The sequence below is a fragment of the Rhipicephalus microplus genome, chromosome 1, assembly GCF_043290135.1.
Source record: "Rhipicephalus microplus isolate Deutch F79 chromosome 1, USDA_Rmic, whole genome shotgun sequence".
Taxonomy (NCBI): Eukaryota; Metazoa; Arthropoda; class Arachnida; order Ixodida; family Ixodidae; genus Rhipicephalus; species Rhipicephalus microplus.
This window is the reverse complement of record NC_134700.1, coordinates 208,863,521-208,879,888: the sequence shown is the minus strand read 5'-3', so window position 1 is coordinate 208,879,888 and position 16,368 is coordinate 208,863,521. Positions and strand designations below refer to the sequence as shown.

General features: G+C 44.6%; 1 protein-coding gene across 2 annotated transcripts in view; it reads left to right on the top strand.

Annotated features, from left to right (window-relative positions):
* Positions 1-16,368, top strand: part of LOC142804734 (U2 snRNP-associated SURP motif-containing protein) — a 64,706-nt gene that overhangs the window by 38,097 nt on the left and 10,241 nt on the right. For both annotated transcript variants that reach the window (XM_075891138.1, XM_075891137.1), the window contains exons 16-18: positions 8,398-8,502; positions 8,710-8,957; positions 10,742-10,984. In XM_075891138.1, the coding sequence (XP_075747253.1) occupies positions 8,398-8,502; positions 8,710-8,957; positions 10,742-10,984 (596 nt within the window). The remainder of the gene's footprint in view (positions 1-8,397; positions 8,503-8,709; positions 8,958-10,741; positions 10,985-16,368) is intronic.

The window sequence follows — 16,368 nt, the reverse complement described above, 5'->3', positions numbered from 1 at the left end:
TTGTAGCCCAAGCTGTTTTCTCCCGTAACGGACACGCCAGCCGCTCGTGTCGTCCAGCCGCTCGGTTCTCATGCTCCAACACATACTCGACCAATTTATGTTTAAAACCGGCCAATTGTGCCCTGCGCGTCAGATGTTCAACGAAGCCGACTGCAACAAACTCGACATCAAAAAGGCAGTGTCAGATGTCGCTGCAGGCACGCTGCAGCCTTGTGGGTGAACCACCCCGCCATGCTTGCATTGCGCTATCAGGAAAGAGGTTTCTGCTGCGCAAAACAGATGGCGCTCTGCCGCAAATAGCTTTTGGCAGCCTTCATGTGCGCAGGTCTCCGTGTTTTAGGGTGGTGAAAACTTTGATCATGGTTGCTTACAACTGGCCATGTTGGTTACAGCCGCCATGTTGGTTCTCAGTTGTCACTCATTTACATTGAAAGCAGTGTAGGTTTCAATGAGAAAGCAATGGTTTCTTTATGTAGCAAGTTCTGAAAGCTGAATGCTTTTTTTTTTTTTAAGTTACATGCCATTTGGTGGAACAGGAAAAACGTGTTCGGGACTCAAGTTTGTGTAAAATACTGTTTAAACAGTCCGTTTCCACCACCTGGTAAACCCACCGCATTGGTGTAGCGAGGATATTTAGGGAGCCTATATTTGCGAGGGAGAGAACCTTGATGTCACTATGAACGTACTTCAATGTCTGTGCGGCATTCCTAAAGCAAATTCACCTTATCACTGCAGACACCTCAAAAGCCTTCTTGTGCAAGGCTCAAGGCTGTGCTGTATTATATGACAGTACCTGTAACGCAGGGAAGGCAGATCAAACAACCGGGTAGCTCGCGATGTTCTTAGTAAACTGCATAACTCCGCTAGCCTGTTTTTATATCTTAAATATTGCTTCTGTCCGTAATAAATTTTCTGCTGCAAATTGACTTCCTGCAAAAAAATCTGTACAATGGACCAATTAAAAACCTCACAAGCTGGAAGCATTGCCAGAAAATAGTAGGACACTCAATAATATTACACCATCCCTCCCTTCCACAAGCCTGTATATTAGGCTAGAAGAAAAGCAAATGAGCGCAACAAGGGACAAACGGAGTTTTTTCAGGCCAGGTTTTATTGCAAACAGCATCCAAACAGCACCTGGCCTTTATTTTTCACCGTCCTGCTTCTTTTACTGGAGTCTTGTGTCCTCGCAGTAAACCTACAATAAAGCAATAAGGCAAAAAGTGGTACGCAGTGCCGACCACATTTACAGAGTCCATACACATTTTCTCTGCAAGCACTATATAAAAACTGAGTTCGTGATATCAAATCATCTTTGTTTCTGGTTATGAAACAAAAGGACGACAAGAATAACGATGCAGCACCAATCTTTCATAGTGCATATTCCAGTTATGAGCCAACAACCGACTTACTTAGTGCACATATACTGCACCGTTCAGGACCAACAGACGGACAGAAGGATGGACAGACGGACACGAACAGTAAATCTGTCGCATTCTATATTTTCAAAAGGAAAGAATTTTTGCCATTGTTGAGCGAATTTTGGTGTGGTTTCGTGTGTTATTAAAGGAAAGAACGAACACCCCCATGGCAAGCCACACAAAATTTAGTTGTGTTGCAACTGTGCAAGACTAGAAGAGTCTACAGGGAAGGCGTTCATCGCTCGTCTGTCTGCCTCTCCTTATGCCTTCCTCAGTGACCGAGGTGAAAGTGCACGAACGCAAACATCTGCAAGCAAAGGAAGACGCGAACAGGAGAGTCTGTTGGCGGTTTATAAGCCTGGCGTTTCCCGCGACGAATGCCTGATCCATTTTTTTACTGCGCAAGTTGTCGTGTTTACTTTGCTCAAACTGCTTTCTGTCGCATGAGTAAGTCAATTTTTCACGAAATATGCGGCGATATACTTAATCCACTCGCAATAGAGCGGGGTACTCGCCTCACAACCACGGGGAGAAGTAGTTGGCTCCAAACAATCTCGCTTCATCTGTATAATCCAGCGTTTCCGTCGGCTAGAGCAAGTCGGGAAGCGGGACAGTCTCCATGCGGTTTTGCATTGCGTCACGCAGCACCCTGGCATTTACACTCTAAAGTTCTTGTAGGTGCGCTTAGCGCAAGGATAGTGTCATAGCGGAACCTATATCTACGGTGTAGTCAAACGCAGCTCATACCACAGCTTGCACACCCGAGCCAACATTTAACTGGTGCAGTACGGCGGAGCAGGAACGCCTGGCCACGAGAACCAACATGGCGCTTGTTGCCGTGGAAATTGAGACCGGCAACATTGTGTTTTAGCGGGCGGCAAGTGGTGGGTCAAAGGCTGACACCACCTTAAAACACTGAGACGCACACACATGAAGGCTCCCTAAATAGCTTGGCTTAAATTTTGATTGACATCGTGTGCGCTCACGCTGCTCGCAACTGTTTAGCATGGTTCTTAAACTATGTTCTTACTTTTATTGTGTTATTTTTTATATAATGGCATAATTTATCGTTGTTTGAATCATCAATAGCACTGGCTACCTCACTGAAGTAAAATGAATGGATAGGTCTAAAAGTAGATTTTTTTTTTTTTTCAAGTATAAGGTGGTGTGGGTTCGTTATGCGAGTGGGTTCACTACACGAGTAAATACGGTGCTTGCTAAAAGTCCCTAATGTAATGATTAAAAGGTTTGCACTGTTCTGTCACAGCACTGCATTCTCAGTTTGGGTAGTGAAGGTCATTCTTGTGTTGCCAAATCCTCCCTGAAAAGTCCTTAGTCTTGCTGAATTATGATGGGGTGGTCACTCACAGCAGGCAACGTACGTGACATCTTGCGTCTCTTCTGCGAGAGCACAATCTTTCGGACATTTTACACACTTCACACAATTACACACTACGCACCAAAATAACACACTTTACAAGCACGTTCGCGTATACAGTGGTATCTTTTTTTCGACGTGAAGTTATGTCAAGTACTTGGTTGGCGTTGCGCGGAATAGCTACCAGGCAAGCTCTTAAAATAGTGCATTGCCACACTGACACCATATATACTAGCAAAAAACAGCTAACCGTAGATAGGGAAATCTGGCTACAAGACAGGGAAAAAGAAAGGCCTTGCGGTCAGCAGAACGCATATGTCACTCCCGGGTGGGTTCGAATACGATCATGCAGGGGCTGAACGATTTTGATTACGGCACGTACCGGTGCTTTCTGTGCTGGTGCACAAAACACTCCATGAAATATTTCAGCTCACCGTGCTTGGGCCTGCCACTCACGAACAGTCTGGAAAACGTGCACTCGCAACATTTTACTGCAGGCAACCACACAATACGTGTTAGTTTATGCCGAGACTATAAGTCCGCGCAGAAGCGAACCAGTGCAGGAAGCACGCTGTGTAGTTTGCCCAATACTAGTTTGTTTGCCTAATAAATTTGACGTCACTTTCACCACACTTCTCGCAATTTATTGGGATACGCTAGGACCTCTCCTCAGTATTTCCTTTCTCTATGTGTCTTGTCGACGTCATGTATTATGTCAAGACACAGTACCATTTTATTGCAGCAGCTGCCGACTTCCCTTCTTTTTCATTCCATTGGTGGTGGGTAAATGCTTTTGTGAAACCATTTACCGAAGCTCGAGCATTTCTGTTTTTTCTTCCTTGATTACAAAGATTACAAAAACCTTTTCAATGTTTTGACAAAGAATCGGACTACACGATTCTCATAGCTGGCAGGGCTGATTAGAATTGAAGTAGAAATATTGTTCTGTGTGTGTCTGTTTTCTGAAAAGAACAAAGGAATGGTGTGCGGTCACTTTATTTTCTTAAGGACACATACAAAAGTGGAAGAACCATAATTTTCACATTTCGCTGTAAGTTGAGCCAGCCAGTCTAGAGTTGGAGCGTACAAGCGTATATTTCACCTTGGATGTTTGCACTACAGAAAAACAATCGATGTAGTATACAAACATCTTTGGCTTAACGGTAAAACAAGAAGGCATGCAAAGTTAATTGCCCTTCATGACATGTGCACCAACTGTGACTTAAATTGCAGAACCACTAGTCTGTAGAATTCGTTGTTGATGGGAAGTAAGTGCTTGAAAGACAAAGTTCTATTTACAGACAGGAGTGATTGATACAAAGAGGTGTGCGGTTTTTCTGTGTGTGTGGTCATGTTCAAGTGCACACTGTCACACACACACACACACACACAAAAAAAAGTAATTGCTAAGGAAGTACAGGCTCACTGCTGAACATTGAAACCACATCAAAGTACACCATGCAGTTGCTGTCGGGAGGACTCGCATTAGCGGCCATTTCTACAAGGTATCTGGAGTGGCAAGTGTAAAAATGGAGGTTGACTTATCCATGTAGATACGGTGACAGGAGCTTAAAATGGGAACATTCAAAATCTACTATAGGTTCTAGAGGCACTGCTGTTTTATGAATCCTTGGCAGGCTGCAGAAGTTGGGGCCAGAGCAGCTCATGTTTTTCAGCCACAATTGAAAGGTTTGGAATTCTGGGTGTTGCTTAAAAATAACTGAGAGAACTTGTTCATCTTTGTATGGGCCTGCGAAATCGGATCTTTCATGATTTTATGGAATGCTTGTTTATCAAAATCCTCCGCTTTCCTCTCATAGTCATTTCGGTTCATAATGACAGTGCCGTTGTTCTTAGCAACTGAGAGGACGGCGATGCATTTTTCCTTCATCCTGTTTTCTTGGACCTTCAGCTGTCCTTGTAGGTTTCTGTCCTGGCGGGCCAGTGTCTTACTCGGAAATTCCTGTTGTGTTGTTTGTATCAACTATCCAAAGCATCGACATTCTACTCAGCAGCCCACGTGATAATCAGTTATCGTAAAGCCTGGTGCACGCATAAGCAAAAATATAAATTTGCTGTATTACCTCCCTGAGTGGGCCACACCAATATTGCCTTGCTGGCAGAAATGATAGCAAAATTGCTGTCCCCATATTGGCCAACGAAACCTGCACCGCACCCATGAATGCTCAGGTGCGTGCGCAAAAAAAAAAAACAATGAAGGAAACGAAAGAAACCTCTGACGCTTCTGTTGCCAGCAAGTGGGCATTATTCATAAACAAGCATCCCATCATGCCATAAGCATAGTTGATGATCGGCTCCACCTGACAGCAAACGACACATTTAGGCAAAGCATCATCTTTTTATTGCTCAGTAGCAGTTAGCTGTACTAATGCGCATGCATATATGGGGAAAGTGCTAGATGAGTTGGCCTTTCTGTCATCATATTCTTTGTCATAGTTTCGAAATGCTTCTCGGTATCGCCTTTGTGTGCACATACAGTTGTGCAAGAGAGCCAGGATTTTTTTCCGTGCCTCGAGTTCTCTCTCCTCTTCTGCTCTATGCTTTGGTGGGTTTACTATTCAAATACAGGTCTATTCTATAAACCTGTAAGGTTACTGTAATTTTTTGAAATATGGTAATATTTCAATCCACAAAACTTACCACTTCGTATATTGATCCAATGAAATCTAGTTTTACAGTATTCATGTTTTAACAGAAGAAATTTCGGTTCCCAGGAAATACCCATGGTGCTGAGTGCTATCATCAGCTCGAACCAGCTAGGCCACTAGCATCAGCCGTCTTGACCAGCCAAATCGATAAACCGAAGTTTTCGCAGAAATAACAGATTAAAAATGGTTGTTTCCGTCCAGTGCTGCAGAGATGAATTTTTCTTCGAGAGTGCACTCTAACACTATTGCATTAAAACTTGTGGAGCGATGAACACAGTCGTCGGTAGTGCTCTTTTGTGCCAGCAGTGCTAGAGCAGGCGATAGTTGGTTTCATGATTTAATGTCACTAGTAGTCTTCGTGCATCTTCTTGGCTTGGCCTGTTCACACAATCAGTTCATTCGTTCTCCATGTCTCCGCTTATTGTTTGCATGTCATTTATTCACGTTGCTGTCTTTCTGGCTTGCATCACTGAGGCGTAGTGCTGCCTATGCATGGGCAGCATAGGGCGCTCAACTTCAAAGCCACCCTCGTGGACTTTTCACATACACACGAGTAGATTAAGGGCAGGAACATTGGCCTGGTAGCTTTTGGTTGCTGCTGCGTATCGATAGTGGATACTGAAAAGACTAAAAATACTGTTCGCGATTTTATGAACTTCCTTGTTTAGTTGAACAATTCGAGCGTCGCCATCACTTGATCAGATTGAGTTTTAATCGTATTGAGGTTTGACTGTGTTTGCTGTTGGTATGATTACTAACCTCGCAATATTGTAAAAATAAAGTGAAACCCCGCTGCAACAAAATTGATGGGGAACGCAAAACAGTTGGTTGTTGTGGAATTTCATCGCAGTAAAATTTCATGTATATACATTGGACTCCTCTTAAATGGAACTTGAAGGGGCAAGAAAATTTGTTCCATTCATGAGAAGTTTCATTTAATCAAAACCCACAAAACGAATGAAATATGACTTTATTTCAAAAGCACCAACTGTGGCTGACTGAACAAAAACATTTTTTAGTATACAGTACTACTATAGTATTAAAAAAAAAATTGTTTCTGATATTGCTGACTAAGAAAAAAAGAGGTGATAACAATTCGCTTGACCTTGTTCAAGCACTTTTTCACACTGTAGGAGCGCATTGCTGAAAGGTTGGGCAGGAACTCTGTACCACCATCGTGTTCAAAGTAGCACTGCAACAAGATGACAGCTTCTCTTGCTGCACTGTCAGCCACTGAAATGGGCTATTGATCACACACAATCTCATTACCCCTTGAGCAGGGGGCCTCATCTTGAACTTCAGCTATAGGTTCCTCAAGGCTGTCCTCAAGTTCATGACGAGACGTCGATTGCTGCTTGGCGTGCGTAGACATATGCAATCACTGAATTGGCTTGGCTAGGCTAGCTTTGGCATTTGTTTCATGGTTGCTAGACTGCCTTGCCACTTCTGCCAGTCATGGATTTTGCCCGTTTTAGTTTCATTTAACCGATGTTAGCCTAAAAATATGTTCCGATCATTAAATATATAGGAGACCAACCAAATGTGCCTAGATAGTTTTGTTTATGCGGTTTTTCCGTTTAAACGAGTTTCGTTTAATGGGAGTCCACTGTACCACAAAAATAAGGAAGATTTGATGATTATGACTTGTCTCTTGGTCGAGGCATGCGTTATTTTTTTCATTGAACTCTCGCTAATTTATACATACTAGGCCGCACACAGAGTAAGTGTATTTCCTTACTAATAACACAAGAAATATACAGAAAATTTGGAGCTAAACTTGCAGTGCAGGATTATGGGTTTTATACGAATTTTGGTATGCTAGTTGGCTCCGCAGTAATGCGAAGATAGTGAATTGGAATATGGGAGTGTCTTTTTTTTCAATCTCCCACTTTTCGTAGGTGGAATATAGAGAGGGTTGTCGGTGATAGGGCCTGGTAAACATGAGCCAATACCATATATATGCTACACTCAGAAGAGTGCTGAGCGCAGCACCCCGATCAAACAAGCGTGCTGAAGTTTGCTTGAGGCCAGCTGAAAACAAAGGGCCGAAGGTTCGCACTAAACAGGAAAGCTGCTTCAGGCTGTTTTACGACTTAATTCCTTGTAATCTTTTTGTGTTAGCTGCATACTTTCGGAGCTTGTACGCTATTGATGATAGCGACCGTGGTTTTCTGTGCAGCGATTGCAGCAAACAGTAGTTCCATTTTTAATTGGAACGCACTGGCCACAGGTGTGCCCAGGCTATCTTTGATTGTGTCTGCCGCAGTTTTGTCTGCAGCATTGCTTTGAGTTGGTGCGTGTACATTGGATGTGCGCATACTTCGGTCGTCGCCCGTCATAGCATCAACACGATGTTACATTGGACTAGGTGCGTTTTGAGAACTACGTGGCAGGAGTCCTTGAACGATTCTGCCATGGGCCGCATATGCGTCAATACTGCTGGCAGCATCATGGTGCACGGACAATCTGTCACTGAGCATCTAAATGGCGGAAAACTTACCGGGATGCGCGTGTCATGGCAGACGGGATGTCTCCGACAAAGACACGGGTGTTGCGACGAAAACAAAACATTGGTCTTGCAATGCATGGTTCTGGCAACGAGAAATTGGCAAGTTTCTAACAATTTCACGACAGTCCAAAACAAGCTCCTTTTCTTTATGTGGTGGCACACGCGAAAACTTCATTGAAGCAGGAATATCTAAAAAAAGTATTTGTTGTGATGAGGCATTTTTTCACATTGTTTAATGGGAAGCTGACGGGAAATCGAAGTTGGTTCTTTGTGGTCGCAATTTGGTTGTAGCAGTATTTGCTATAACGAGATTCAACTGTAAACATTCCAAAATGCTGTTTTTGAAGGTTCTGTAGATGTCTTCAGAATGATTTACGGATACCTGTGTTTTTGTTTTGATTACGCTCTTTTATCTTTCAGCAACGTGTCATGTCTTGCTTTCGAGCCTGGGAGGATTGGGCAATATATCCAAATGACTTCCTTATAAGGCTACAAAACATCTTCTTGGGCCTTGTTCCTTCAACAGTAAGTCGCCAATTTTTATTTTCGCCTTACAAGATGGAGAATTCAAAATGTGAGTTTTTGTTGAAAGCCTTAGACTCTAATTCAACTAGTTATATATTGAGCTCACTACAGAGGGCTTTGGAGGTCACAAAAATTATACCTTGTGTGTGCTACCATTAATTCCTGTGCTTAGTTTATTTGTTTTTGTTTTTTTTTTTCGGCGAGCAGAAACCTGGTAGCCTGGTACCAAGCGGTGAGGACCAGTCAACAGAGGGCGAGGCATCGCCCCCTGCCCTTGCCAAGGATGACATTATTGATGACGTCGACGGAGTGCCACTGGCAACAGACGTCGACCTGGACGGCCTGCCTTTAGTGGGCATCCCTGTGGCCGACCCAGACCTGGACGGTGTGCCACTGGGGGTGGTCGAAGACCCTGAGATAGACGGGCAGCCTTTAGAGCCAGCCGTCTTGCGAAGGTGCGGTAACATTTATGTCACTTGAAGGCAGGAGTTGCATGATTCAATGGGTACACTGTAAATATTTCAGTGCATCATCATTAACATGCTCATTTCACTGAAATATCGGTATTGGCATCTTTGGTTGTCAGCAAAAAATCAATTTTGTCCTTGTGTGACGATTTGAAAGATATCCACATGAATATATAATTAATATCTTCGGTTCAATATTGGACCGAACCCAGGATTTCTGCATGGCATTTCGAAGTTCATAATAGGGAAGAGCTTGATGGCATTCTAGACACTTCAGTATAAGTGTCAGTGTCTCCCACTTTCTCTCTCTCTCTGTGTGTGTGTGTGTGTGTGTGTGTGTGCACGTGCGTGCGTGTGTTTTAACACAGGCTCTAGGCACTTCAGTATAAGTGTCAGTGTCTCTCTCTCTCTGTGTGTGTGTGTGTGTGCACGCGCAACAGACATTTAAATACTATATGCTAATTGGCCGTGTTATTGCTGACCTCCCTATTCCTTTCATTATTTGAGCTTCGTTTACTACGGATCCTGGTACAACGGAGATTCGGATTCGGACCCCCTTACAGCGGACTTTACTACCACAGACATCCTAAATTCTGTAACTTCCAGCTTCAAACATAGCTTGGCATACTTTCGGGATGGGTATAGCGTCGTAGATATCGATGTACCAATTAGAAAACGAAGGCCTCCAATCTCTGGTCTGTTAATGATTAGTTATGCCTAGCTACAGCGATAAAAAAACTGGCACGCAGCGTCCTTAGTTTTTGCGAATTGGGGGCGCTGATGGGCGAAATTGCTGACCGCTGCCACTGTTGTTCCGAGCAGTCGGTGCGGGGTGAGCTTGGTCAGGGTCTGCTACCGACGCGAAAGATGCCTATACGGGGCTCTAAAAAGCCAGTGGCTGATGTAATTCGTTGCTTGCGACAAAGCACATTATGGCTTCTTCGCTTTTGCATTTCCGCTAGCGCAACGGTCTTGCCCTCAATACCCTTAAATATTTGCCTTTGAAACCTGTACGAATCTTCTGTTGCGCAGATATTGAGAATAATTCAACTATTAATACCCTTAAATATTTGCCTTTGAAACCTGTACGAATCTTCTGTTGCACAGATATTGAGAATAATTCAACTATTGAAGTACATTCAAGCTCTTGTCATTGCAGCAGAACAGTAATTTAAGCACCAGGTTGGTTGCATCTGTACAGCATGTCTGCAAGCTGGTTTGTTTACATGTTAATGTAGTCACTTAACTTCTGTGAAGTTCCTGCCAAGTTGAAATTATTGTCTAAAAGCTGTAATTTCGCGGGGATTTTGTGGTAGTTGGACATTCATCAGTTGAGGGGTCTTGGTAGTTGATTTTAAAGAGGTAGGCAAAATGCTATAATATGCTGGTTAGCAAAAGGTTCGCTTGAAGGAAAGGAAAATGTGGTCTCTCATATTGCAAAATTGGGCGAAGCGGAAAAATTTAGGTATTCACAGGTTAGACATGAGTGCAGCTGCGACAGGCTTTTGGGAGGAAATGGAGACGGAGACAAGGAAAGGGCCTCATATATGCAGCGCGGATAATTAATTGAGTTTTGTTGAAAAACACGGAAACAGAGGAAATACTCTATATAATTTAATCACATGCAACTTATTCGGTGACCCCACAATGTATGTCTCGTCTTCATTCTTTTTTTTAGCTGATTTCCACATTGATTTTTTTGCATTGGTGTTTGTCTAGCGCTGTTTCACTCTTTCTTGCTGAGTTTGGCTTCAACTGCGTTGTCGTTGCAGGCCACCCCCAGCGAAATTTGTTCCGTCAAAGTGGGAGACAGTGGACCCAGAGACGGTGTCCCAGCAGGCCATCACCACCTCCAAGTGGGACCTGCTTGACCAGGGCGAGGAAGAAGAAGAGGAAGAAGAGAGCGTCAGCAACAGTGTTCGGAGATCAGGCACCACGGCCAGTCCAGCAGTGCACCCCACCACAAGCTGCGCCAGTAGCGCTGCAGCATCTGTTGACGACGACATCGATGGCGAGTGAGTGGCAGCTTACGACTAACCACTTACGTTTCGTGAGTTGCATAGAGGCTCAGTAGTCTCTGTCACTGAAACCAAAGTAGGAGGCTCGATTCCTTGTCATGGTGGCTGCATTACAATGGGGGCAATATGATAAACGTTCTCGCACCAAATTTTATGCACCCTATATAGCTTGACAACAGAGAATTACCAGGGCAAGAAAAACAAGAATCAAAATATTCCTGCATTACAATATGTATTAAAATGCTGCTTGTCCACTACTGTTAGATTCTTGGAAAAAAGAACCACTTGTCATTACCATGGGAAATTACGCAAGTGGTTCAGAAGTTCCATTCTCATCATGCTGCCCTTCACTCACAGGTCTACACCTCTTTGGTAGTTTTGGTATTGCGTACTGCTGTGTGTGCTTTGTGCACTCACAAAAGTCACTGTAATGAAAAGTTCTATGAAATTTCACCTGCATGTAATGTTGCCGGATGCCCGAATGGTGCTCGCTGCTTTAGCTGCAGCGAAGAAACTGATGTGACTTTCCACTGATTGCCGCAAAATGAACCTTTATGCTCGAAGTGGCCAAGTTCCATGCTTCTTCTCGAGTCACGAGCCAGTGTCTCACCAGGCTCATCAGCGACACCCATCATGACAAGCTTCAATGACTGTTGCTGCTGCTGTGGCTTCCGCAACTTTTGCACTCCTGCTACAGTAAAAGCTCGTTAACTCGGATCTCACGGAACTAGAGAAGATGTCTGAATTAACCGAATTCCAAATTATCGAATGGACCATAAAAAAAAAAGGAAAATGTACACGGCACAGACAAACCTTTATTTCTTAAAAAAGTGCCTTATTTTTGCCTGCCTCACGTCAGAATTTCTAACAGAACGGTCTTATTTAAAAGGAGATGCTACTCGAAAAAGTTTTTTTTTTTTTGCATGACCCAGCTCTTTGAAGTTTTACGTGTCAGTAAAGCTTTCAGTGCTGATTTCATAACTGTAATTATTTTTCTGATAGCTATAGTAGTTCCGGAGTTACTACAACTTTGATATCAAAATATAGGGTTTTTTGTGCACATAATAAAGCTTACTAAAAATTTTCACACAGAATTGCAAAGTGGCTCGTACAATACGGAAAAGTACCTCAAGTAGAAAATTTATTTGCTACATAAAAAAAATAAAAGTACTAAATGCATATTTTACATCTCTCTATCAGTGTATCGAGTTGTGTAACAAAAATCTGTGATGTATATTGCAACCTGAAGTAGATACTTGTATTCTAGAGTGGCTGATTAAGCTCTGGGCAAAATTTCATCAAGATAGGACTACCGTATTTACTCGCATAATCGGCGCACTCGCATAATAGGCACACCCCTAGTTTGGTCGCGAAAAATTCGATTTTTTTTAATTCCGCGCATAATAGGCGCACCCCAAACTTGGCCGTGATCAGAAACGATTCTACTCCCCAGCGGTACAGTTGGAACGCGGTCCCCGTACCCTGAAGAAAAAAAGAAGGCAAATCGACGAGCAAATAAAAAAAATTCGAAGTGCAACGACCTAACCAACGTGTTTGTAGAAATAAAACTTGAAAAAAAAAAGCGTCCGTGAGCGAAAAAAAAAAACGGCTGTTTCATCAATTACTGATACCCCCCAAATCGCCGCGACGTGTCCTTGAGTAAACCTTTCAAGGACAATGTTCGAAGGCTGTACACCACCTGGATGGCTGGAGGACAACATCAGCTGACTACAGGTGGTAAGATTAAGAGGCCGCCTGTGGAAATGCTGTGCGCTTGGATCGTGGAAGCATGGCAGGCGATCTCCGACGAAGTCGTAGGAAAAGCTTCAAGAAGACGGGTATCTCGAACGCACTGGATACGAGTGAGGATGACATGTTGTGGGGTGCGGATGATTCGGACACCGAAAACGAATCCCCGCTCGGCGAGGATGAATGTGTGATCTTCGACTCGGACTCCGAATAGGGAAAAGGAGGAACAGCTACGACTTTTGTGTAAATAAATTTTACGTGTGTGTGTGTGCAGTTGACGGCTCTCGCTTGTTCATTAAAAGGTACGTAGGTATGTTTGTTTTATGCTGAATTAATTGGTAAACGATAAAGTCGCCTTTTACTTGACAAGTGTGCAGATTTAAAGCGCAAGAACCGAGTTGAAAAAATTTTTGAAAATTTTACCCCGCGTTATTGGCGCACCCCTAACTTCGAGCCGGATTTTCTGAAAAAAAGTGCGCCTATTATGCGAGTAAATACGGTATTTTATGTGTAAAAAAAGATTGTGCACAAGATGAGAGAATTACCTCAAAATGGAAATCGAGCAAAATGCATTTGAAAGTTATAAATATGTTTACTCATGATGACACAGTGCGATTTGCACAAAACTTGGTGAGATCATAGAAGGTACACAGCTAGAGCACCTAAAATTGTCCTGCTCCATATGTGGATTCTTCTCGCCGCTTGAGGAGGGAGTCATCAAGGCGCGCTTTCTTCGCCACGTTCCGCCGATGAGGCCTTGCCTCGGCTGTTTCACACGGAGACATTCTTTCGATTCTCCTCTGGTCGCGGGATTGGCCCAGGGTGATCAGTTGATCTGGTGGCATTACACCAAGCTCCTCTAGCACGTATTCAAAGCTTGAATGTCCTATATTGAACCACAGCACGGCCATAGCAGCTGCAGTTTCCACTGTTGCCCGGGAGGCGAACTTAGTTTTCGGACACAACAACCAGATTTTGCTGTTCAAAGATTCTGCAGCGTTTTGGGTCTTCCCTTGAATACAACGTACCAGCAACTTTTCATCTGTGAGGCACTTGTAAATGGAAAGCACAGCCAATCCTTGAGCCTTGGTCAAGATTGGTGTGTGGTCGGGTGGGGCCTCCCCAAGCACTTCGGCTCGCCTATGCTTGCACCAGGAAGTCGCCCCTTCTGGACAGTATCGGTGGCTGCCTGCTGTGTTGCTCGATGATGAATGGAAATATGAGGCCCAGATGGCACGATGCATTTTCAGAATATCACCTCAGTTGTTTGTGATTGCAATACGGTAATAGTTCTGCAGCTTCTGAATTGTGCGTCAGCTTTTCTCCTCGTGGAAATCGTGTTGGCAGTTTTCGAAGTGCAGTGCCTAGACGCTTGGCCACATAGTTTGTGCACTCCTCCTTGTCCGCAACAACTTCTCCATATACCTCGGCCTCAGCGACAGCGGTATAAGATTTGCTGTCCCCATCACTGTGGAACCTGGTGAAGCGCAATCATGTTGTGTATGAGGATGTCCTGCCCCATATGCACAAAGCTGCCTCAGTCTCCATGGCATGAAAGGAGCACTCTGTATTTTTTTCGCAGGCAGGTGTGAAGAATGCTTGCCATATTTCTTCCTCATCACCCGAGTCCTGGTGCCGGCTACAGGCGAAGCAGTAATTCGATAGCACTTCAAAATCTAGGCACAAACCAGTGTCCACAGACACAGCAGTGCCGATGCCATTGTGGCTCTTGTGCCCTCTTTTTTGTCATGTGCCATCATACATGACAGCAACATCAGCCCCATCCACTTTCTCTTTAGTTATCATCTGCGCCTTCGCCAGGTTTTCTTGCACAGCTTTGGTAGCTGCAACATGAACTTTTTTGCCGATTGCAATAAAAGTCTTATGATGCATAGGTATTGGCACTCCAAGAATAGCGCAAAAACGCGACAGCTGTTCATGCCCGATGCCTATTGCACGCGCAGCCACAACTACCTTCACATTGACGGCGAAGCCGTCGCGCGAGCTGCCGCTTCGGTAGCTCCAGTCATCACCGGCATCGGTGCACTGTCCTTCCGACGGAACACGCCGCGAACTATGCGCGGCAGAAACCACTGACTCAGGACACTCACTGTTATCACAGTGTAGCTCGAGGAACGAAGAGAGGCCCTTAAGTTTACTTGTGGTGTCGCGAACGACGAGTCCAGCGGTGTGGCAAGTTGGACAAACAGCACGGCTTACCATCGATGTCAGTGCGCCAATGTCACAAAATACTCCGCTCACAGACCCACCAACACTCTTCGTTCGCTCGCTCTCGAACTGTTCAATATTCTTTTGCATTGCGCTGATGAACTTCATCGTGGCGTCGATTTCGTCAAAGTTCCCGCAAGCCGTCGTATCCCCGCTGCCTTGATTAGGCCTAGTGGCCGGCGGCTCGCATTCTTGTACCGCTGCTTTGCGCTTTGGCTTACATCGACATCCTCGGTACTTGTTCTTGCTTGCAAACTTTCGGGCTCGGAAGTCTCACTTCTTCGAGTTATCCATGGTGAACTCGGGAAAAACATAGAAACGCACGGCAAGTGCCGATCATCGCAAGCGCTCAGAGAGCGAGGCCGCTCACATGTAGCCAATGGCATCCTCGGTAGCATACCATGTGACCAGTAGAGATGCGCGAAGCGGCTGCAGCTTGGCTGTAAACCGACTTGGAAACGACTGTTTTGTGAAATTCCTCACTAAAATACGAAACTAGGGGGACGCCGTACACTAGAAGGAGTCTTGATCTACGTCACCGAACAAACCCTGATGGCGGACGTCATCGTGTTGCCGAGTGGCGGATTTTCAGAAATAGCTGTCGCATGTGTGAATTCGCGACTTCAGGAGCTACCTTTGCTAGCGCAGATCGACTTTTTACCACTTTGTGGTTTGAATTCAGCTATGATCTTTGGGGAAATGATAGTTGAATGATCAAAAGTGATTTTAGAAACAATATCTCAAAAGTAGAAATTTTCGCAAAAAACGCGATTTTTCGACCCGCATTTCTCCTTAATCCCATCAGGTGGTGGTGCGCATGTTCACTGTCGCGAGAACAAACGCAGAACTCCTCAAGGACAGCGAGGGCTTCAGCGGCCTCCTGCACAGTGTGGCTACGTCGCGTCGGCTCATCCTGGCCGTCATCATCGGAACAGTGATTTTGGTCCTCCTCAAGCACTTCCGATAATATATCATCGTCAATCAGCGGACCAGCAACGGCAACATGATAGTCTCTAGCGACGTAGTCTAATATCTGGACGCCACTAGAAAGGAGAGAGTCAAAACGCGTGTCATTCACCTCGTCGTCTATATTTCCAGTGAGCTCACGGGTGTCCTCTGGAGTGGCCTCTGGAGGAACATCCAAGTCGTCAGGGCGGACAAAGCCACCGTGCGGGAAAGAATTTGCAATGACCGCGGGCAGCGTGTCGCTCCAGACATGCGCTAAAATGTGAATTGTGGTCAGAAGACTCGGTTCATATTCTCGCTCTGCTTCCTTGCACAGCAGGATCCGTTTCAGCACATGCTTTCTGTACCTGCTTTTTACGTGCTGAATTATCTCTTGATCGAGCGGTTGCAGAGCAGCCGTCGTGTTTGCAGGTAGAAATACAAGTTTGGTGCACTCC